A 25,790-nucleotide genomic window follows, 5' to 3' on the forward strand; every position below is an offset into this window, starting at 1 on the left:
TGATGTTGAGCTAAGAAATTGATAATGGTTTATGATTTTGTAAGGAAACATATTTATTAGTCGTGCTTTTCACCAGACTTCAAAAATATGATACAAATCTAGGGAGGACAAAAAAGGGGGGTGGTACAGCTACACGTGTATTCAATTATTTTTTGAATTCATTTATTGATATAAAACTAATAAACTAATTATTTACTTACTTACTATAAACTTAGTTATAAGAACATTATTTAAAAAGGTATAAAACATTTCTAGTCTTATTTAAAATAAGATTGAATTTAAGATTACAGGCTTTAATTTGGCACAGCTAAGAGTCATATTAGTATTTGTAAACAAACACACGAAATTCTATTCATCATCACCCTCGATGTTATTTAATAGATGATCCTTAATTAAGAATACGCTTTGTGTACAATGTCGTTGACATCTTTTTTCTTCTTTTCAGATAAATTACCATATATATATGTATATATATATACCAATATATTTCGCTGTGGACTAGTTATTGACCTTTTAATACCTGCTTACATCCTTGTTGATATGGCTACACATATTGACGTACTTACCTTTATAATTTAACACCGATCGATATTTATAGATTTGTAAACAGCTACCCGCTTAATGAAGATCTATAAATGGTATTGTGAAATACTCGAGTTTTGTACGAAGATAGACCATTGTGGGATATTCAGAGTGGTGCAGTTACAGAGTAATGTCGAAGGCCGTTCATCCTTTATCACCCCCGGAGTATTCAGGACCAGAACCCGGTTTTAATGGCGGAGCAAACTCCGGGATATATCCAGGGCTTGTGGAAATAATGACCCCCGATCGTATAGAAGACACAAGTAAGTAATTATATTATCCAATGTTAGTATGTCCTCTACATAAGACACACTTAAACAGCTTTGTATACCTTCCGGTTTTATACCGCATTTCCTTGTTTAATATTTATTATAAATTAATCTACTTCGTCAAATTCAAACGAAAATAATGTTTTGCTAAATCAAATACTTAATATTAAGAAGGGATATAGTTTCGATACTGTTGTCAGGTCATTAAAGATTGCATATGTTGGCGTTAATATTGATTCACTTGTAGGGTCTTTGCAGCGGAACTAAACACATTCATTTAAAAACCAGTTGTTGGCATGACACGGGTTATGTTCTTCTCATTTATGTTACGACGGTATGATACTAAACCCATAACGGGAAGGATTGTACCTGATATTCATATGATGAAGACATAATATTTTCTTTGGTTACAACTTCAGACATCAGACTCGGAATTCTCTTGAATTGAATTTTAATGTGCGTATTGTATGCATTTACTTTTCTACATTGGCTAGAGGTATTAGGGGGGGGGGGGTGCGATCTCATAAACATATTTAACCCCGCCGCATTTGTGCGCCTGTCCCAAGTCAGTAGCCACTGGCCTTTGCTAGTCTTATTTTAATTTTAGTTTCTTGTGTACAATTTGGAGTTTAGGTTAGTATGGCGTTCATTATCACTGAACTAGTATATATATTGTTTAGGGGCCAACTAAAGGACGCCTCTGGGTGCGGGAAATTTTCGCTGCATTGAAGACCTGTTGGTGACCTTCTGCTGTTGTCTGTTCTTCTATAGTCGGGTTGTTGTCTCTTTGGCACATTCCCCTTTCCATTCGCAATTTTACATACAGATTATTATTGTAAAATGAATAATATTGAAGATGAATATCATTTTGTGTTGATATTTCCTGCATATAGAAAACTTAGATGTATTTTTTTGCCAAAGTATTATTGTTCATGGCCAAATACACGAAAGCTAATTCTCCTGTTACAAGCTGGGTCAAAAAGTTCAACTAAAGATATATGTAATTATCTTAAAGCTGCATGGAAACTGAGATTGCAAATTATCAGTTAAAGTCATAAGAAACCTCAAATCAAAAAAAATAATGCATATGTTTTTTATAACTCAATGGATAGTTTTCATTATAAAACTTATGTACATATACTTTTTTCTGAAAAAAATTCTTTAATTTATCCATATTTAGAAGAAGTTTACTTTATTTTAATTGCTTGCTTCCAGCAACCAATTCCCCTGACATATTTTCCATATGCAAAGTGACCTCAGTGTGACCCATCTCGTAAAAATCCGGTGATCACAATACGCATGGATGTCCTTAAAATAAACTATTATCTGAATTCACATGTGAAACACGTGCTCTCTTTCCATGCTTTTTTGTTTATTTTTTGTCGATTGTTGACAAACAGGTGACCATCGTTAAACTTCGGCTTCAAAACACGAACTTTAATTACCTGCCATATTTACACAACAACACTAACCGATTGAAAAAAGAAATTGACGATTATACGAAATTTACACGAAAAAAAATGAAAAATTCGTGCACAGAAGACTAAGTTTATGATGTGTGTATGCATTGGTTCAAAAATTGGAAGAACATAATTTTTCACCGGTCACTCGTTTCTTATGACTTTAATATTGCCAATAATTAAGAAGTTCCGGATCGAATCCGACACCGATACCAATAGTATATTCACCTGTTACCTATTACTTTATCTGTACGTTCCGCATCTGACAGGCGCACCAGCAAACGGTGTATTTAGAATTTTGCTGTATACTGTTGTTGAGTAAAATATACTTCATTCCACATGTTCCAGGCCCTTTTGTTTTCCAAATTATTAATATTACCAATAATTGATAGGTTCCAGGTCGACGGGTTCAAACAGAAAGATTTTGAAAGTAGAGAAAACTGTGCATCTTATAATCTGCATGACTTTATCAGATGACAATACCAATACTTAAATAAGGCAAACATATAGTTATATATTTTAATTCAGTCACGGACCCGCGATATCACGGGTGTGTTCTAGTTATATTTATAATTATTATTTGCATTGTGTGTTTCAGCAAGATGAATACTATTTTACATTCTTAGTCTTTTTTCCAAGCCTGCAAATGCTAAATAAACAAACACCCTAATTAAATATGATACGTTCAATCAATTTAGTTAAAAGGACTATCGTTGTTCAGTTATCTATTGTCCTCCATTGTTCATGTCGATCAATACAAATTATTACAGTTATTACCTGAGGGGAACGTCTCAAACGATCTATCAAGCTTAGTTTATTTTTACAGTTGGAGCTTAACAAGGGATATATCTAAATCAAGGAAAGTTTAAAATTTTATGAAACATGAAATGATTTTATTTTATTATTTTTCTAGGTCGTACAATGCTACTAATATAATAAATGGTATATGGTGTTTATATTTGACAATTAATTTTGATGAACCTTGCCCATTGTTAGGTCTTATCTTTTGTATTCATGCATTACTTACATTTTGTATTTGCCTTAATTCATTTAGCATTATCTTCAATTATTGTATAATTGAAATAATTACATGCATACTTAATAAACTGTGGTTAGTTTTCCCAAACCTGTCTTTGTTTAGATATATAACCAACACTGCCTTATGTTCTATTTGGCCGCTGAATCCTTCGGGTGTATCCAAACTTGATTTGGGACGTTATATAAGTCATACCAGATCAAGCGTTGGCAGGGAGGCTGAAAAGAGGCAGTGTTTAACATCATTGGCAAAGGGGGGAAGGGTGGGTCCTTATTTTCATAACATAAGATTAATAACGGAAATTTGAATTGAGATTGTGACCATATCTTGAGGAAGATATATTTTTTAAGAGGGGGGGGGGGGGGGGATTTTTCTTTAAGATTTCAGAAATTTAATTAAAAATTTTCAAGTATGTTTCGCGTAAAAATATTTTTGGTTTTTTTGGGGGGAGGGGCAATTCGCAACAGCATAGTGTATTACACAAAAGCATAAACAAAGTGAGGTAAAAAAAAATATTGTAAATATTGTATATGAATTTGAATCACACCACCAATTCAAAGTTCTCTAACTATAGTTATTGTGTGTCAGAAACCTATTATGTGTCAAGTATTTAATCACAATCCAAACTCAGACCTGTATCAAACGCAAATATTGGTCCGAGTACACAGTTATTTCGTAGTGCATTTCTTTTAGACAATAAATGAAAATTAAAAAAATCCCACCTGCGCTTTCTCAATAATACTTTGACAGCGTGTTGTACTACTTTTGGGACAAATTATATCAAAATTATAGAAAACTTCATCAGCTCTAACTCAAAATATGGATAATTTTCTGTTAAGGGGGTCGTGAAATCTTTTGACAGCTTCCGAAGTGCTAATTTTTTACCTTTTTCAGCTGGACCTTATCACTACTTTAAATTAATATTTATGACCCAATTTTTTTTTACAGTGTCATTTCACCCCCTACTTGCTATATGAGACATAACACATGAAGAAATAAATTTGGAAGGGGTATAAAAAAAAAATTGGCAAGTAACACACTGTCCACACTAAGGACTAAGGACGATAACTGTATATTCGGACCTATTGTGTCCATATTTGCCCCACTTGGTCAGGGTTGGACCTGTGCGGTCGTATGCAGCTGCGGTCGGCGAATCAATTATTTTTTCCTATCTTTATCTATTTACACAAACAAAATGAACTACATCTGAAAGTAATCAACAAAACAAGTTTGATAAAGAATAGAGAGGGATTTCACAAATTTAAGAAATACAGATGCATGTAATTAGATATGGGACGCCGAATACCCAATGCTGATCATGGTTTATAACCATTGCAGACAGCTCATATGAGACCCAATAATTCCTGTTCTACAATGCGGTTTGATAAGAATGGTACAAATTTGAAATTTATATACTCGAAGCTTTTAATAATAATAATACTTTATTGACTGAGAAGCAATACAATTATAGCCGAATATATTTACATTTTTACAATAATAAAATTGAGAATGGAAATGGGGAATGTGTCAAAGAGACAACAACCCGACCAAATAAAAAACCAACAGCAGAAGGTTACCAACAGGTCTTCAATGTAGCGAGAAATTCCCGCACCCGGAGTCGTCGTTCAGCTGTCCCCTACACAAATATATACTAGTTCAGTGATAATGAACGCCGTACTAATTTCCAAATGGTACACAAGAAACTAAAATGTTTGAATTAGAGTGATCTTTCTTGTTTCAGCACCTCCACCAGCATACGATACAATTTTCGTCAGTGAACAGAGCTCCAGTCAATCAAAACCTAACGTGCACCATGATGATAGAAATTTGTGGGAGAAAGTTCACGAATGGTTTGAATTCTCGAGTAAGTATATGTATTGCGGGCATTCGTTACCACTCGGCCTATTCCGTACTTTCATCTAACGAATTGAAGAAGTGTAGCGGATTCACCCGAGTAAGTCCGATTGATATTGTGGATATTTTCGTTCACATACAAATTGTAACATGAAGCATTGCACTATTATAATGATTGTTGGTGTTCTAACTAAATGCCATTTTTAAGCGCCACTTTTGGTATTTCGTGGCGGCCAGTTTTTATTAGTGTAGGAAGCCGGAGTGCCCGAAGAAAACTTCCGACCTTCGATAGAGAAACTGACAATTGTACTATATCATTTTGATAAGAACAAAGAACAGGTTGTATAGATAATTAACCAATTAAAACGGATTGAAACAATTTTTAAAAGCATATTTCCGATGAATTTGTCCTCTTAGGGTAAAAAGTCAAAAGTTGTCAAATCGTACAGGAAATGAAACGTTATTCTAAAAAGAGTAGTCATTATTTGATTAATTTTGTTTCAATAACACAATATAATGACCTACAGTGGAGATCACTTCTAACCTCTCATTAGAACTGTCAGAATAATCTGTCATAGAACTGTTCTAACCTGTCCTAGAACAGTTCTAGGTAGAACTGACTAAATCAGTTCTAGGTAGAACTGTCAGGATCGGTTTTAGGGTAGAACTGTCAGGATCGGTGCTAGGGTAGAACTGTCCAAATCAGTTCTAGGTAGAACTGTCCAAATCAGTTCTAACCGTAGAACTGTCAGCAGAATTGACTATAAATCAGTCAGGACTGTAGAACAGTTCTAAATGACGTCACTACAGTAAGGGCACTTTAGAATTTAGAAGAAATAAATCACTTCCAATTACTTTGCTATTTAATAGCAGATTTTCTATATTTTTTACTAATCAAACGTTACATGTACACATATCGAAGTGAATTGAAGGTTATCCAACTCATCGGAGAAACATTTTTATAAGATTGCATAGAAAACATCATTGTTTACGTTTCTTCGTTCCCCGTCTTTAACAGTCTCTTCATTAAACTCCGGTACCACGATTTCCCGAGAACTACGAGAACAACATAATATCCCGAAAACAAGATTATATATCCCGAGAACAAGATTTTTAATTGTGTTATAGGTGTTTTTATTGTGTTTTTACTACTTTTTACGATAATAAAGAATACTAATAAGGCATAATACTCGTTTTTATTCAATAACCAGATGCTTCGCAGGGCGTAGCTTTATACGACCGCAGAGGTTGAACCCTGAACGGTTGGGGCAAGTATGGACACAACATTCAAGCTGGATTCAGCTCTAAATTTGGATTGTTATTAAATAGTTGACACAGCATAGGTTTCTGACACAGAATGAATGTGTTTTAATGAACTTAATTTTTTTGTTTTCTCTTAGAGCAATTCCTCTCAAAATAATGTTTGAAGAAATTTTCTTTTTATTTATGAAATTTCAAATGAGAAAAATTGAACCCAATTTTTTAATCACATCCCCCTTTCCCTTATTCCAAAACTAATCTCAATTAAAATATTCTAATGGAGTTTGCAACAATAACTACTCATTTAAATACATCATAAAATAAACTGTAAATAAAATGTAAAAAAACTGCTTGTTATCACTGAATGGTAAAGATTATTTAAATTTATCAGTTGGTAGTAAAAAGTGAATATACATTGTATATTGTATATAACAAAGATTTAAATTGATTCTGGACAAAGAAAGATAACTCCAATTAAAAAAAATTCTTGCAATAAGATATTTCTTGCTTACTATTTTGGACAAAGAAAGATAACTCTAATTAAAAAAAAAATTGCTATTTCACAATATTGTGAAATTAGATATTTCTTGCCAAAAGACTTGCTATTCCACAATACTTAATATAATAATTTTAGATCCTGATTTGGACCAACTTGAAAACTGGGCCCATAATCAAAAATCTAAGTACATGTTTAGATTCAGCATATCAAAGAGGCCCAAGAATTTAATTTTTGTTAAAATCAAACTTAGTTTAATTTTGGACTCTTTGGACCTTAATGTAGGCCAATTTGAAAACGGGACCAAAAATGAAGAATCTACATACACAGTTAGATTTGGCATATCAAAGAACCCCATTTATTCAATTTTTGATGAAATCAAAAAAGTTTAATTTTGGACCCCGATTTGGGCCAACTTGAAAACTGGGCCAATAATAAAAAATCTAAGTTCATTTTTAGATTCAGCATATCAAAGAACCCCAAGGATTCAATTTTTGTTAAAATCAAACTAAGTTTAATTTTGGACCCTTTGGACCTTAATGTAGACCAATTTGAAAACGGGACCAAAAGTTAAGAATCTACATACACAGTTAGATTCGGCATATCAAAGAACCCCAATTATTCAATTTTGATGAAATCAAACAAAGTTTAATTTTGGACCCTTTGGGCCCCTATTTCCTAAACTGTTGGGACTGAAACTCCCAAAATCAATACCAACTTTCCTTTTATGGTCATTAACCTTGTGTTTAAATTTCATAGATTTCTATTTACTTATACTAACGTTATGGTGCGAAAACCATGAAAAATGCTTATTTGGGTCCCTTTTTGGCCCCTAATTCCTAAACTGTTGGGACCTAAACTCCCAAAATCAATACCAATCTTCCTTTTGTGGTCATAAACATTATGTTTAAATTTCATTGATTTCTATTAACTTAAACTAAAGTTATAGTGCGAAAACCAAGAAAATGCTTATTTGGGCCCTTTTTGGCCCCTAATTCCTATAATGTTGGGACCAAAACTCCCAAAATCAATATCAACCTTCCTTTTATGGTCATAAACCTTGTGTTAAAATTTCATAGATTTCTATTCACTTTTACGACGACGCCAACGTGATAGCAATATACGACGAAATTTTTTTCAAAATTTGCGGTCGTATAAAAATGCAATTTCAGGTCAAAAATTCGATTTCTATGTCTTGTATGCAAAATCCTTGTTGAACACAATATGGCGGACATTCTAAAGGTAGACAACTTTAGAAAATCAAAGTATTAGAAGAACTGACAGAAAAGAAAAGTATCAAATGTACTGAAGGAATAGATTTTATTAAAAAAAATGTTAAACATTCATATAAAAACTGATTGTTGTTAATTAATTATATGTCTCTATTGTTAATAAATTTTATTTATATCGTTATTGTTATTGTTAATAAAATGAAATAAATTATGATTCGTCAAAGTTTTTACTAAAATAACATGTTTTCAAAATCTTAGTAATTATATTGTTTTCTTATGATATAATTAAATGCTGTAATTCCTGTACAATTTTCTCCAAATATCTCCTTTTAAACTAAAGCTTGGTGTGGTTTTAATACAAAATACAAAAATTTCAATTTTCTCAAATTTTGTTCATCAAAGAAATATGAAGACAACGGCTTGGTATTATTTTAGTAACATTTTGCATATAAAAAGTGATTTACGATTTTGGTGCTTATTCTTCCAAAATGTCAGAGGAAATGAAATATCCGTTTATAAAATGTACTGAATGTACTGATGATTGTGTCATTGATGCATCTACCTTACAAAATATGACGTCCGCCATATTGTTTTCAACAAGGAATTTGCATATAAGTAACAAGACATAAAAATCTATTTTCTGAAGATTGCGTGTACTTTTATTAATTATGAACGCCATAAACCTTAATTATTATATGCTGTTACACTTATTTAAGCAAAAAAAACACATTTAACACCATAAAAAATCTTGTTCTCGGGATATATAATCTTGTTTTCGGGATATTATGTTGTTCTCGTAGTTCTCGGGAAATCGTGGTACCCATTAAACTCTGCATTTGATTCATGGAAGTTTAATCTTAATTTACCTTGTTTGCCTTGGATTTACATTCATGATTTAAGATTCTGTTTTGACAAATGTTCAAACGAAAATTGTACAGTGGATGAATTATGGGATATTTTAACGAAAAAAGTGTTGTTTTAAACGTAAAAAACTATGTAGGCTACATTTGCATTATCTCGTAAATAATCTGGGAGTGTGGAAGTTGGAACGTCAGAAAAATATACTCAATGTGAACATGAATGAAACATTTCCCACTGGACTTTAGGCTACAACCAAAACCAATCATTTTCCTCCTTCAAATTATTCCAAGATACATGTACTTTTCATTTTAAAATAAAGTATATGAATCAGTCATGTAGTGTTGGATGATGCCGTTAAATAGTTTTGTTTAAAAAAAAAACATCATGAACTACACTGACTTAAAAAGTCACTTTTGTGACGATTCATTATTTAATAATTTAATTTTGGATGTAACGGGTCACTGATTGGCTGACGTTATTTTGTTATCAGCCCATAGATAAAAGTTAGTCATGTGACCGTATCGTCATAAACGTTTTTTCATTGTTTGCCAAGGTTTAAATTGGAAGTGTTAAAAAAAACCTGCTACCCGCGTTATTCAGTGTGCACCAAATTTTTTATGTTATTTCTTCATAGACAGAAAAAATATTACAGTCATTTCTTAATAAATAATAATATTATCGATACAGAGAGGAAATAAGGGCTCGCTAAATCGATTTTGAAATTTGGTATTGTCTTTATCATGCAGTATCTATCCTGACATAGAAACATTATTGGTTTACAATGAGGCCATACATGTATTTATTTACATGATGAAGTATATATGTTCAGTTTTGTTTGATGTGGTCAAATAATGTTGTTATTGAAACAACTCAGTCTGATATATCGAAACTACTGAAATTTGTTAGCAATTCAATATTTTGAATATAAAGAGGACATGCTGTCATTTGAATTATACTATCCATCGTGATCGGTTGTTGTCTGCTCTTTGGTCGGTTGTTGTCGCTTTGACACCTTTCGCCATTTCCTTTCTCAATTTTATAAGTGATTTACTATGCAGCTATATAATTATCTAATAAAGTGTAAATATGGTCAGTTTTGGTTGCTGCAGACACACAATTTTGTTATACCAGCATGACCAGTCTGTCTTCTGTATGAAAACTACTGAAATTTGTTTATGATGCAATATTTTGATTAAAAAGAGGACACGCTGACACTGTTAATTGATGCAAAAGAAATTAGGTGTTCCAATATTTCTATCATTTGTATTATACAATCAATTCTTACATAACAATATAACAGATTTACTATGCAACTAAAAGAGTTAACGGTACATAAAAAAGAGCAAATATGGTCAGTTTTGGCTGATGTAGTCATATATGGTCAGTTTTGGTTGATGCTGTCAAATATGGTCAGGTTTGATTGATGCAGACAAATAATTTCAGATATGAAAACTTATGATGTTTGTTTCTGATGCTATATTTTGAATAAAAGTAGGAAATGCACTCTCAATCAATGATTTTTTTTTTTGTTGTCTTTAATTTCCAATATTGCAGTTATTTATATACTACAGTCCCTCTTGACCTAAAATTATAACTGAAGTACTGTGCAGCTATATAGACTTGCATAAAAAAAGCAGATATGGTCAGTTTTAGTTGATGCGGTCAGTAGATTTTATTACACAACTCAGTCTAAAGTATGAAAACTACTGATATTTGTTTACGATTAAATACTTTGAATAAAAAGAGGACATGCTGGCACTATAAATTCATGCGAACAAAGTTTTGAGGTCATCATTGGTCATTGTTTTCCAATATTGCTGTAACTTGTATATTCCAGTCCCTCTTGACCTAAAATTATATCTGAATTACTGTGCAGCTATATAGATTTGCAGAAAAAAAGAGCAAATAAGGTCAGTTTAGATTGATGTGGTCAAAACATTTTATTACATGACTCAGTCTGAAGTATGAAAACTACTGATATTTGTTTACGATTCAACATGTTCAATACTTTGAATAAAAAGAGGACATGCTGGCACTTTAAATTCATGCGAACAAAATTTTTAGGTCATTGTTTTCCAATATTGCTGTAACTTGTATATTACAGTCCCTCGTGACCTAAAATTATAACTGAATTACTGTGCAGCTATATAGCTTTGCAGAAAGAAAGAGCAAATAAGGTCAGTTTATATATAAAAAAGAAGATGTGGTATGATTGCCAATGAGACAACTATCCACAAAAGACCAAAATGACACAAACATTAACAACTATAGGTCACTGTACGGCCTTAAACAATGAGCAGAGCCCATACCGCATAGTCAGCTTAGATTGATGCGGTCAAAAGATTTTATAACCCGACTCAGTCTGAAGTATGAAAACTACTGATATTTGTTAATGATTCAATACTTTGAATAAAAAGAGGACATGCTGGCACTTTAAATTCATGCGAACAAAATTTTGAGGTCATTGTTTTCCAATATTGCTGTAACTTGTACATGTATATTACAGTCCCTCTTGACCTAAAATTATAACTGAATTATATATAATTACTGTGCAGCTATATAGATTTGCAGGAAGAAAAACAAATAAGGTCAGTTTAGATTGATGCGGTCAAAAGATTTTATTACAGGACTCAGTCTGAAGTATGAAAACTACTGATATTTGTTTAAGATTCAATACTTTGAATAAAAAGAGGACATGCTGGCACTTTAAATTTATGCGAACAAAAATTTGAAGTCATTTTTTTTTCGATATTGCTGTAACTTGTATATTACAGTCCCTCTTGACCTAAAATTATAACTGAAGTACTGTGCAGCTATATAGATTTGCAGATAGAAAGAGCAAATAAGGTCAGTTTAGATTGATGCGGTCAAAAGATTTTTGTATAACAGGTCCATCCGAGGTAAGAAAACTACTCGTAAACAGATATCACATTTGTTTAAGATTCAATATTTCAAATTAAAAGAGGACATGCTAGTATTATAAATTGATTGCAAATAAAATTTTGAAATCATTAATGTTTGCCAATTAATATAATTGGTATCCTTGCCTTAAAATAAACTGAATTCCTGCAATGTGCAGCTAAAGTATATAGATTTATATGAAGAAATCAAATATGGTCAGTTTAAGTTTATAGTGGATCGATGGCAGATCCAGAGGGGGTGACCCCTTTTTTGGACGATCAATGCATTTGAATGGGGACATATAGTTGGACCCCCCTTTTTTTCCTGGGTTGGGACCCCCAACCCCCATCCCCTTTTAAAACTGCCGGATCCGCCGGAACAACGTATTACATTATAGATGGTAAGATAATTTTGTTATTTAAAACGAGCCATCCTGACTCCCGGAATGACAAATGTAAAACAATTGAAATAATGCCTCCTCCCCCATATTAACGGCCTAATTTATGTTCAAAAAATGAAAGAAAAACAAATAATTAATGTAATACATCAACAAAAGAAAATCACTGAATAACAGGCTCCTGACTTGGAACAGTCACATACGTGCAGAATATGGCGGGGTTAAACATGTTCTCTTGCCGACGAAAAATTTGAAATAAACCGTCAAAATAGCAAAACTCTTTATAATATTAATCGCTATTTTGTCGAAGCCTTTATATTTAGTCAAAGATTTCTTAAAAATTATAAATCAATTCTAGCCGTAGAATTTATAAATCAATTTTAGCAGTAGGATTTATAAATCAATTTTAGCCGTAGAATTTATAAATCAATTCTAGCCGTAGAATTTATAAATCAATTCTAGCCGTAGAATTTATAAATCAATTCTAGCCGTAGAATTTATAAATCAATTCTAGCCGTAGAATTTATAAATCAATTCTAGCCGTAGAATTTGTAATCAATTCTAACCGCAGAACTGTTCTAGAAGTGGTAGAACTGTCAGGATCAGTTCTAGGGTAGAACTGTCAGGATCAGTTCTAGGTAGAACTGTCTAAATCAGTTCTAGCTAGAATTGACCAAGTCAGTTCTAGCTAGAACAGTTCTAACCTAGAACTGACTAAAAGGTGTCAGGCTGACAGTTCTACGTACTGTTCTAGAACAGTTCTCCTGACAGATTCTGACAGATTTAATGAGAGGTTAGAACTGATCTCCACTGTAGTTTTAACGCGTCATTGAACATACAATTATATTTAGATCAGATTAAGTTTGATTGTCAATGGAAGGAGCTTCTTGTGTTGTTCAGATGAGGTTTTACTATCAAATCAATTATATATAAGAGTGTGACCGCCATTGGCAGTTAAACCAATTCTGACCCACCAACCAAGCAACTGTAGTCCGACTAGATTTTGATTATGACGTAGCTTGTTGAAAACATGTGTGTTATTAAAATTCTCGTCAATTGTTATTTATTCCGATGATGTTTGCGATTTTATAGTTAACATTCAAATGTTAACAACATGATGTTATTGTTTTGATGTGTTGTTTACTTTTTTCAGTCCTACAACAAATAATTTGGCTTGGTGCTCTCGTCTTTGCGACAACCTACATTCGTTTCGGTAAGTTAATACTAATGTAATATGAAATTAAATAATTGAAATCAAATTATAGATCATCATAGATACCAGGATTGAAATTTTGTATATACGCCAGACGCGCGTTTCGTCTACTAAAGACTCATCAGTGACGCTCTAATAAAAAAAAATGTTAAAAAGGCCAAATAAAGTACGAAGTTGAAGAGCATTGACGAACAGAAATGTGTATGTACATGTAGTTCAAAATTTTTGTGTTTTATTATACCGTCATCTATAGATTATTTTATTAATTTTAACAGGGATTTAAACCAAATCAAAATTCTACATGTTGTAGCTATCCAAATTGTTGTTTAAGTAATGGACTTCGTGCGTACGCATGTAATGTTCGTTAAACATGTTAAAGATATAGAAGTCATATATTTCTGTTGGATTTTTGGGACGTTTGCTTGTAATGAATTGACGAATATCCGGCACCTCCCTTTTATAATGTTAACTATTTTTTTGTATTTATTACTAAAGGTTTGAAATATGCTGGTCAGTGTTTTCGGAAAAAGTACGATGGAAACGGCAAAACCATAGAAGAAGAAGACCTTCCTTCATTCATGAAAGCAGAGGGTGGAGTTTTGTGTGCATTAGTTCTCTATGTCTTCGTTTGGCGTTTAATATTCATCTGTGACAGGAAGCGGACTCATCGCATCAACAAAGCAGATTTGGAGGGAAGAAAAAAATGTGGTGGCTACTTGTTTTTCTTCTGCTGCGGTCTATGCTTTGCAACTTTTGTTTTATGTATTATAGGTATGTACTAATAGCTTCAGCACATGTTTTCTTTAGTAAAGCAAAAGAAAAATAAACAGATATTTAAAACTGTTTTTATTTAGAAATTAAATTGTCTAATTAAAATCAAAGACAATTTTAAAAGCTACCTATTTTATTATAGTTAATATAGATTGCACTTTGTAAATACAGCTGTTTCTCAAACCACGCCTCTTTTGGGGAGATCAGGAATATTCTTAGAAAATTAATTTGGTTCCCAGTTATGCTCTCTGTGTTCCATCTCACGGAGACAAAACTTGGGAATGTTACCAGTAAATATATATGTGCATATTGTTTACATTAAAATGTGTGGTAACCTTTCATTCGAGGTAGGGGTAGTTAAAATTAGTGCGAGTTTAAACTCTGAGAAGTTCAGGGCATATAAAAGTTGAAAATACATGTATGCCGCACAGTCCTATAATAGCCCTGTACTAAGTACTCCCTTCCGCAAAGATAGAGAAAATTATTGGATAAGGGAGTTAGGGACTGCAATGCCATATGGTTGCAATGACAATATTAAAGGAGTAGGAAATTTGTCAAGTCCTGCCTGCAGTGATGTTAATGTAATGGGTTTATTTAATACTACCTTACGACAACAACGTAGTCATGGGCAAAAACATTACCATCGGCCTAATGTAAAAAAGTCTTCCAAATCTAGATCACCATCTGGGAGCTTTGATGACCTTCTTTCACATCTTCATCATCCACTAGGGTTACATTACATAAGAACTATTCTCTTTTCACTGCCAGTTAATTTTCTTAAACGTTTGAGAGATTATGCACTTGACAAAGGAGGCACCAATACGTTTTCTGCAATATACAGACTTGTCAGTATTATTTGTGATGTAGCTCTTTTCCGTCTTTTCAAACCAGTAAGATCTGAACCTTTACATGAAGAAAAGAGGAGATTCCTTCCTGTTGATTTTGCCAATAGAGGAATCGATGCAATCAATATCTGCAACGTTCTACATCACAAGGAGGTAACATCTAAAATTCCTATTTATTTTCAAAATCAGTCTGTTCCTATTGTATCCTACAGTTACACCAAAACCATTGCACCTAAAATATTTAACTATAAACAGGCATTGCAGGACCTTGACTTAGAACAATACCTTAAAAACCCTCAGACATGTGACTGTTCCCACTCGCCTTATAATTACAGCCCCTCTGGTCATGTTATAACTGGGGATCTAAATATAATTCAACATGAAAATCTCCGAAAGGTGATTTCTCATGGTCCTAAGTTTAGAGAACCCCAACACATCAATTGGAACCATAACTTCAAAATAATTATGGATTCTATTGAGGACTACGCCAGAGCATGGGCTAAGCGAGAAGAAGTTGAACTGGACACTTTGTCAGAATGGGTTAAAACTATCAGGTCTCTGATAAAACGTCGCATTCACAAGTTGAAAAAGTGTGTGAACGATCGACCAAAGTCCGTTTTCAGAGACAAAGAGGTCATGAAATGTCTATCAACTCTTCATGATAAGTATGTTGTTGTTCCTGCGGACAAAGCTTCAAATAATATTGTCTTTGTATGTAAATCGTATTACTACGAATGTCTTGTAAAAGAATTGGGTATAACGGAGCACTCAGGTAATCCCACATACAAAGACATATCATTTGACAAGGATGAGATTTTAGCAAATCATAAGTCCTTCATGGCTTCAATAAACATTACATTGAACACCAAATCGGAGGACTTACCTTGTTTGTATTGGATACCAAAGCTTCATAAAATTCCGTACAAACAACGGTATATTGCTGGCTCATCTTCATGTTCCACTAAAGAATTGTCTATTAGATTGACTAAAATTCTGTCCGCAGTGAAAGAGGGTCTTCAGAAATACTGTGAAACTGTTTACTCGCGTAGTGGTATTAACCATATGTGGATTCTTAAAAATTCTAAAGAACTTCTAGACAATTTCAAATCTCGGTCTCTTTCTGAAATAAGTTCCATCAAAACTTTTGATTTTTCAACCCTGTATACCACCATTCCCCATGTAAAATTGAAAAATCGCCTAAAAGAAATTATCCACAACGCCTTTCAACATAAAAATGGTAGCATACGCTATAAATTTATTACTTTGGGATTTCATAAAGCATATTTCGTTAATAGTGACAAACAAAAAGGTAAATCATGCTACACAGAAGAACAAGTAGTCAGTATGCTGGAGTTTCTTATCGACAACATATTTGTTGAGTTTGGAGGTAGACTTTTCCAACAAGTTGTCGGCATTCCTATGGGAACAAACTGTGCGCCTCTTCTTGCCGACCTCTTCTTATTTTCATATGAATCGGAGTTCCTCCAGATACTTGTCAAAAACAAGAGGATCAAAGAAGCCAGATTATTTAATTTCACTTTCAGATATATTGATGATGTTCTTTCCTTAAACAATCCGAACTTTTCTGATTGGGTTCCATTAATATATCCCCCAGAACTCGAGATTAAAGAAACAACAGACACGGCTTCCTCCGCCTCATTTTTAGACTTATATCTCGAATTTGACTTACACAGTCATCTCAGTACCAGAATCTATGACAAACGAGACAATTTTAATTTCGAAATTATAAATTTCCCCCACCTTAGTAGCAATATACCAACTTCACCTGCATATGGGATATATATTTCCCAACTTATTCGATATTCAAGAGCTTGCAGCTCCTACTCAGACTTTGTAAAACGTCATCAGTGTCCGAGTAGAAAGTTGATGAACCAGGGGTATGTCAAAGAACGTCTCGTCCTTTTTCTAAAAAAAGTTCATCGGAAGGTACCAAGACCTTGTTGATAAATATTCCGTATCAACTTCTCAAATAATACACGATGGTCTTGATGTATAGATTCTGCGTACTGATGTTGTGTATCATCTTAACAACATGTTTTATTGTTCTTTTATTTGTTTTTGTTCTATTATTAAGATTACTTTTACTGTTGAATGGTTTTATGTGATATCCGTTTGACGTGGCTCGGTACTTATACATCTCGTCAATGTGTTTGTATTGGCTTTCATTTTTTGGTGATTTGTTTTGTATATGTGACTCTTTGTATTTCTTTTGTGCTTATAACGTGACTCTGTACTTTAAAAGATCCCGTCAGTATGATATTTGTCTATAATATGTCATTATGATATATTTCTATTATGAATTACTTGTATACGTTGAACCACAAACGTCTAATCAATCAATGGCGTAGTGGAATTGACAATTTTTGGATTCTCATAAATTCTATGTATAACTTTTGAACTAGTTTGAATCTCGGTCTATTTCTGTAATTTATTCTTACATACTTTTGATTTTTTAACTCTGTATGCGTACATTGCCTATGAAAATTTTTTTTTTAAATTGTTTGTATGCACATTTATGTGACGTATATAATTTTTCTAACGTCAGACACTCAAATCAATCCATGTGTTCTTAGACAGTAGATGTTATTGTGTCCTGTTAAATTGTTCCCTTTAAAAAGTTTTGGATTCTCATATATTCTATGTATAATTTTTGGACTAGTTTGAATCTCGGTCTATTTCTGTAATTTATTCTTACATACTTTTGATTTTTTAACCCTGTATGCGTACATTGCCTATGTAAATTTTAAAATTGTTTGTATGCACATTGAACGACAAATTTATGTGACGTATATAATTTTTCTGACGTCGGACACTCAAGTAGATCCATGTGTTCGTGGATAGGTTTTTGTGTCCTGTTAAATTGTTCCTTTTAAAAGTTTTGGATTCTCATAAATTCTATGTATAACTTTTGGACTAGTTCGATTTCTGTAATTTATTCTTACATACTTTTGATTTTTTAACCCTGTCTGCGCTCATTGCCTATGTAAAATTTAAAATTGTTTATAATCCAGGTACTTTTGATAACTATTGTATGCACATTGAACGACACATTTATGTGACGTATATAATTTTTCTGACGTCAGACACTCAAATCAATCCATGTGTTCGTAGATAGTAGATGTTGTTGTGTCCTGTTAAATTGTTATACGATGATGACTGATGTTCCCATATTTTGACTATTTTATTGAGTGTGACTGTTTATTTAACGCATCATGTAAATGTAACGGAATTTGATGAGACTGTTATTAAAGTGAGAGGGTTAGCGCTATAGAACCAGGTTTAATCCACCATTTTCTACATTTGAAAATGCCTGTACCAAGTCAGGAATATGACAGTTCTTGTCCATTCGTTTTTGATGCGTTTTGTTTTTTGATTTTGCCATGTGATTATGGACTTTCCAAATTGATTTTCCTCTGAGTTCAGTATTTTTGTGATTTTACTTTTTACCTGAAACCAATTGCATTGCATATGAACTTTCAATTCTAGGATAAGATTTTTATAATAACGTCATAGTAAAAGTGGTACAGTTTTAGTCGTATATGAAGTTCCTATGGGAAATTGCATTGTCAATATTTACAGAAATGTAACCTATAACTGTACGTATTGCTGAGTATTTGTTTAGGGGGTGATGGTTGGGAGGGATTAAGATTCCATAAAACATATCCAATCTTTTATCACACCTTATATAAGTCAAGAACCTCTAGCCTTTGTTCGTCTTTGTGCTTGTTAGATTTTGGTTCATTTGTATGTTTCGGAGTTCAGTGTGACGTCAATTTCGCTGGACTATATAGAAATAGAAAATGACAGTAATTTGAAAGGACTGTATGTGTAAGGGGAAAGGAAGTACAAATGTATACTGCTGTTATAAATCTGTTTAATATTTTTTTTTCTTCAGTATCGAATTGAATAAATTTTCGGTTATGGATTATGTTTTGCATAAATCTGGAAGATAAATTTGTTAAGGTTGTATTAAATCCTTCAAGTTTTGGTAAGACATCTTCCAGTAATATTGTAATTAGGCAAGAGGGATATTATAAATATCATTTCAACAATCAGATTTCGTAATCTTCAAGTCTACCTGATACATGTAAAATCCATTCCTAAACCACGTGCCTTGCGTAGTACGTATAACTACTTTAACATATGATATTGTGTGTCTGTACAGGGGAGAGTTTATGTACTTTTGTTTTATGTGTGTGTGTGTGAGAATCAGCAGAAAGTATAAAATAACTTAATATAACAATTTTTATCCAGGAGCAACAAAAGTTTTCCAATTTCATGATGTCACTAAAAACCACACATTGAAGTGTAACGATGAGTTCTACAACTTTTATCACGATACCAAGATAGGACAGATGGTCATACTGATACCGTATGCTGTTTACGTCATTGTCTCCATGTTTATTGTTATTCCTAAAGCAAGTAAGTATGATGTATACATAATCTTTCAATCAGTTTAGTTGAAGTCTAGAGCTGGCATGTCAGTAACTGCTAGAAGTCCTTTCATTTATGTACCACTTAAACACACCCGCGAAATCGCGGGCATATACTATGAGTGGCCGTTCATGTCATTTGCGCGATTATATACGCGTATATAATTTTCAACGCGTATATATACGCGTATATTGTGGTTTTCAACGCGTATATTGTGGTTTTCAACGCGTATATTGTGGTTTTCAACGCGTATATTATCGTTTTATACGCGTATATTGTTAAAATAAACACGTTTATACTTTATTCCAATTTATTTATCATATACGCGTTAATATACGCGTTATTTGCATAAATATACGCGTTAATATACGCGTTAATATATATACGCGTTATTTGTGTTAATATACGCGTAAGAAATCATTATATACGCGTTAATAAACATTCGTTTGTCTTATTGTTTTAACCAATGAAAGCTGCGTTCTTAAACTTGTTTGCATTTTAAAATCAATCGGGTCCAGGACCAATCCAGTATATCGTATCAAAATCCTTCGTTTTTAATTCAATTTTCTATGTGCATACAACTAGAATAATTAAAGATGAAGAAGAGGTGGAGCCGCTTTCTTATTTTTATAATTGTTCTCTATTGAAGTCATTTATGTTATTGCAAGATCTTCTAAAACGAATAATTTCAAAGGATTTATTACTGCAGAAATTATTCGTTTTAGAAGATCTTGCAATAACATAAATGACTTTAATAGAGAAGTCCAACTTTTTAAGTCTAAACTTCTTAAAAGAGGACATTACGAAAATGAGATTGACAACATTATAACTAATACAACAAAACGAGAAAGGAAACAAACTTTGAAATACAATTATAAAAATAAGAAAGCGGCTCCACCACTCGTTTTTGCAACTAGATTTAACCCAGCATTTAAAGGAATCGGAAGAGCGTTAAGGAAACATTGGCACCTAATCGAACAAAACAGGAATACTAAAACGATGTTTCCAAAACCACCAATTATTGCGTACAAAAGACATAGAAATCTAAAAGAATATTTAACGAATTCTAAAATGGAAAATAGTGTGATAATTTAAAATCAAATAAAAGATAAAAATATCACACATATTAAATTTTAACACAGCTAAAATATTAGAAGAGAAATAAATAACAAAAGAACAGATGAAACATAAAAAAGAAAGAAACGAACTAAAACGTATAACAGGTGTCGTATCCCCATAAGAGAAATCAAATTTAAACTATTCTACATATTACAAAGGAAGAAACAAATAGGCTAGGGATACCTGACGAGGATAAGCCTAGGTCAACATGACCATAACCGAAACACCTTTTTTCAATACAGACACAATAATTATTAAACTACAAACATGCAATTGTGTATATCTAGAAAAATACGAAAACAAATGCTGAAAAAATATATTAAATAATCGGAAATATATATTTATCATCTTTAATTATTCTAGTTGTATGCACATAGAAAATTGAATTAAAAACGAAGGATTTTGATAAGATATACTGGATTGGTCCTGGACCCGATTGATTTTAAAATGCAAACCAGTTTAAGAACGCAGCTTTCATTGGTTAAAACAATAAGACAAACGAATGTTTATTAACGCGTATATAATGATTTCTTACGCGTATATTAACACAAATAACGCGTATATTAACGCGTATATTAACGCGTATATTTATGCAAATAACGCGTATATTAACGCGTATATTTATGCAAATAACGCGTATATTAACGCGTATATGATAAATAAATTGGAATAAAGTATAAACGTGTTTATTTTAACAATATACGCGTATAAAACGATAATATACCCGTTGAAAACCACAATATACGCGTTGAAAACCACAATATACGCGTTGAAAACCACAATATACGCGTATATATACGCGTTGAAAATTATATACGCGTATATAATCGCGCAAATGACATGAACGGCCACTCATAATATACAGCTTGTAAATTGTTGTAGGATGATTTTTTTGGAAAAAGATATTTTGACTGGAGAATTTCATATAAGGAATCAAAAAGCCCTCCGTTATGTGTTTCCTTTCTGTTAAATAGACCACTTTCGAGTTCATCCGTCACCGGAAAAAAACTCGTCAAGTATACGCGCCTTTATCACCGTCATGTGTGCGTTTAGGGGCGTCGTCACTTCCCTTCCAATGTTGAGCGAGTGGTTGGAAAACTATAATTCTATATTGTACGAATTATTCGGCAAATTGAATTCTCAAAATTGACAATCAACACTGCTATCATTAGGGAATTGTCAGTAAGTACCTACAGAGCAACCATTATATCTAGTTTATCCTACACAAAGAAGATCACTAAGACGCTTGATGAACGTAAATAGTGCAGGGATATAGGCGACCCCCTCTATCTGGTAAATGACGTCATAAAGGCGTGCATAATTGACGAGTTTTTGCTGGTGACGGATGAACTCGAAAGTAGTCTATTCGATTATTTTTTTGTGTTTCTGGCCTTATGCAACAATTTTTCTTCCTCTTTAGTACAATGCATTTTTTGATAAAAGTCAAATTAAATTAAAAATTTGCACCGCTTCAATCATGAAACAAATGAAACTGCTTATATACCATTATTATTAGATAATAAAATGTGCTTGTAGAACAATCCATCAGTGCTTTTCCATTTGAAAGCCATAATAACATGTCAATGGTAGGATTTGAATCTCGTATAAATGACTAACGCTCATTTGAGGGGTGGTCTGAGGGGCCCTGATTCTGAAATCCCAGGCTTAAAAACATGAAATCCAGAGATGTGTATTTTAACGAAATTCATATCCCGACATCCCAAAATAAAAAAAATATTCCCGCATCACTTAAAAATCAGTTCCGAAATCCCGAGCTTAAAAGCACAAGATCCCGACGTTCCTAATAAGTCTTGCCTCCCGCTAATCTTTACCCTACTTTTATTTTGACCAAATCACTACTTTCACTTTCAACAATAAATTTGTATGCCCCATTCTTCCATTCGTTTGTTAGTCCGTCCTTCTGTCCGGCTTCAGGTTAAAGATTTTGTTTAACAATAAATTTTCATGCCCCATTTATGGGAATTATATTTTCTAGTTTGTTCTTCCGTCCGTCTGTCCCGTTAAAGTTTTTGTCGAGGTAGTTTTTGATGAAGTTGAAGTTCAACCAACTTGAAACTTAGTAAATATGTTCTCTATGATATGATCTTTCTTATTTTAATGCTAAATTAGATTTAACCCCATTTCACGGTCAAAACATAGCAAATGATAGTGCCGATCGGATGTGGCATCTGTTTACTATGGACACATTATTAACGTGACAAATAAAACATGATAATTTAGGCTATGCCTGTGTCGTTATTTACGTGACGATAAGTGAATGAAAAAAATGATTGTGTTTATTTTCACACAGCCTGAGTCGTTGCTTACACTTGAGACAACATATAACGATTCAGTCAATGTGAAAATGGCTTGCATGAATCTTAAATAAAACATGATAATATAGGCTATGTATGTGTCGTTATTTACGTGACGATAAGTGAATTACACAAAAGATTGTGTTTATTTTCACACGGCCTGGGTTGTTGTTTACACTTGGGACAATATTCTTATATAACGATTCAGTCAATGAATCTTTAAAACATGATAATATAGGGTATGTAATGTAAATTTACAAAACTTCTGGAAAAATAAACGGAAGAGGAAGTTGTATATGAATAAAAGACGGGGTGATGACAGACACATATCCGGACTTCTTTTTTTCCGTTTTTCTCCCAAAATAACCTTAACTGAATAATCATAAGAATGGATGACAGATGCGACTATGCATCGAACCTATAGGACATACAGTAACAATGATCAATTTATTGTGGAAGGAGGAGAAGCGACACCCAAAATGAGGTCTTCTCGTTTAATAGTATAGATTGTCATATCGCTTAGTTTTTTTTGTTACCTACTCTGACATATGTCTCGGACCTCTTTTAAACTAAATTTTAATGTACGTATTGCTATGTGTTTCTTTATTTACATTTGCTAGAGGTATAGGGGAGGATTGAGATCTCACAAAACATGTTTAACCTCGCCGCATTTTTGCGCCTCTTTCAAGTTAGGAGTCTCTGGACTTTTCAGTTTTGTATTTTTTTTTTAATTTGAGTTCATTTGAATGTTTTGGAGTTAAGTGTGACGTCAATTTTCTCTGAACTAGTACACACTTGTATATAGGGGCCAGCTTAGGATCACCTCAAGGTGCGGGATGTGCTCGCTGCGTTGTAGACCCATTGATGGCATTCGACTGTTGTCTGCTCTTTGGTCGGGTTGGTGACTGTTTGACATAATCCCCATTCCCATTCTTAATGTTAATTATCATTAGTGAGAGATGTTTAAATAATAGAGTTGTTGGTGACAGATTAATTAGGTGTAAAACCACGTATAAGTTCCAAAAGTACGTAATATTTCTGAGTAAAGACATGACTTGGCTAACAAAGCTGCATTTTATAAATCATAGCTGGTAGATTGGTCTAGTGCGATGGACACGATGCAGGTTGTGTTGCAACGATGCCTCTGAGGTAGGGGTTCGAATCTCGCTGAGGGAAGAACAACATTCATGGTTAATGGGCTATATTTGAGAAGAAGAATTACCAAAACAATTATACTTCTTTTTATGTTTTATACGAGAAAAATCTTTATAGTTTAATTAACAAATAAACTCATCATAAATACTAGGATTGAACTAGTTACACAATCTTTTTTTTTAAATACAATTTATTTTTGAAATGGCTAATTTTAAAAATGGATTTTATATTTTGTGCCATCATTCGAAGTTATATTATACATGCATATTCATCAAGGTATTCTTTTGTTTTTAATCACAGAAAATTGGTTTATGCGACATAAATGGCACCAGTGGGCCAGTCTTCTTGATGCCGACCAAGATGGAATAATCAGTTCTGATGATATGAGAAAAACCAACGCAACGCTTGAACATTTACGACTGGCCATTGGTGATAGGAGGACTGCATTGAATGCAGATGCGCAGAAAAAATGGTGGGATGATCATATTTTCAAAAGAGGAGCCAACAAACACATCTCTGTTGACGACTATGTCGCTTATCTGGAGGGAATTTATAATCCCAGAGATATGGGGAACAAAATGCGCCCAGTTATCACCGGCTTTTTTAATTTCTTCTCGACTCCAGACTTCCGGAAGAAGAATTGCATTTTGGCGGAAGAAGATTTTATAAAGTTTTGGATAATTCTGAAGAATGTCGATAAAGTTCATTGCAGGAATATATATATTAGACATTTTTTGAATCCTACTACGATGGAAAATTTGCTTGGAGACTTTGTTGCCTTGGTTTCCTCTAATGATTTCTTTGATGAAAACACCATTAGAGTCCACACTGTATTGAAACCCCCACGATCAGCATCATGTGATCCTATCTGTCATCCTTCATGTTGTGGTGTCTGAACAAGATGAATACAACAACGAACTCTATATTGTTATTATCAGATATATTACCAACGTTTGTATGATTTACGTACTACTAATGTGTTGATGTAAAACAGATCTTAAAAATCAAATGACGGTAATAACCATGATAACTTTAATAACAATCATGTGTAAAACATCAAATGTTTAGTATGCCCCAAGTACTTTATATTGCATAATATTAATTTTTTAAATGATCTTGAATGTCTATGTCATGCAAACACTGCGTCTGAGTGTATCAAAAAAGTTGTGAAGATATAAATGTACACGCTATATAAAGGATATCAAAGACATTTATCTGAGTAAGAACAACTGCAGATCTGTATTTTAACGAGCGGTTTATGCCTATATCAATGTTGTCCTGTTGTAGATTGTTTAAATATAAATTGTGTAGATACATGTAGGTATGAATAGAAGCGATACACTAGTATATCTGAAATATATGAATGGAGTATGATAGGTGTCAGAGAATCGCTACTAGTCATTTTTTTGATTTACTGGATTTTATAAGGCAGCAACCATTTGATTTTCTGGGGGGGGGGGGGGGGGGGGCTATGGTTTTTTTTGGAAAAAAAAGTTTGTTTCCAGGTTTTGGTGAAAAAAATCATTTGTTTTGGACCCTGAGAAAAAAAAAATGTTTGTTTCACCCTCA

General features: G+C 33.0%; 1 protein-coding gene across 1 annotated transcript; it reads left to right on the forward strand.

The window, feature by feature from the left end:
* The first annotated feature begins 542 nt into the window (after positions 1-542).
* On the forward strand, positions 543-25,640 carry LOC134685384 (uncharacterized). The gene is made up of 6 exons (XM_063545096.1): positions 543-845; positions 5,089-5,211; positions 13,502-13,561; positions 14,057-14,332; positions 19,453-19,620; positions 24,522-25,640. The coding sequence occupies exons 1-6, from the start codon at positions 713-715 to the stop codon at positions 25,115-25,117; spliced, it is 1,356 nt and encodes a 451-aa protein (XP_063401166.1). The 5' UTR covers positions 543-712; the 3' UTR covers positions 25,118-25,640.
* Positions 25,641-25,790: the final 150 nt, after the last annotated feature.

This window comes from Mytilus trossulus, chromosome 9 (assembly GCF_036588685.1).
Source record: "Mytilus trossulus isolate FHL-02 chromosome 9, PNRI_Mtr1.1.1.hap1, whole genome shotgun sequence".
Taxonomy (NCBI): domain Eukaryota; kingdom Metazoa; phylum Mollusca; class Bivalvia; order Mytilida; family Mytilidae; genus Mytilus; species Mytilus trossulus.

Excerpts from the sequence above, each read along its gene's own strand:
- LOC134685384 (XM_063545096.1), top strand. The coding sequence starts at position 713 with ATGTCGAAGGCCGTTCATCCTTTATCACCCCCGGAGTATTCAGGACCA. Across the intron at positions 846-5,088 it reads CGATCGTATAGAAGACACAA|CACCTCCACCAGCATACGAT; the intron begins GTAAGTAATTAT and ends TTCTTGTTTCAG. Across the intron at positions 5,212-13,501 it reads CGAATGGTTTGAATTCTCGA|TCCTACAACAAATAATTTGG; the intron begins GTAAGTATATGT and ends TACTTTTTTCAG.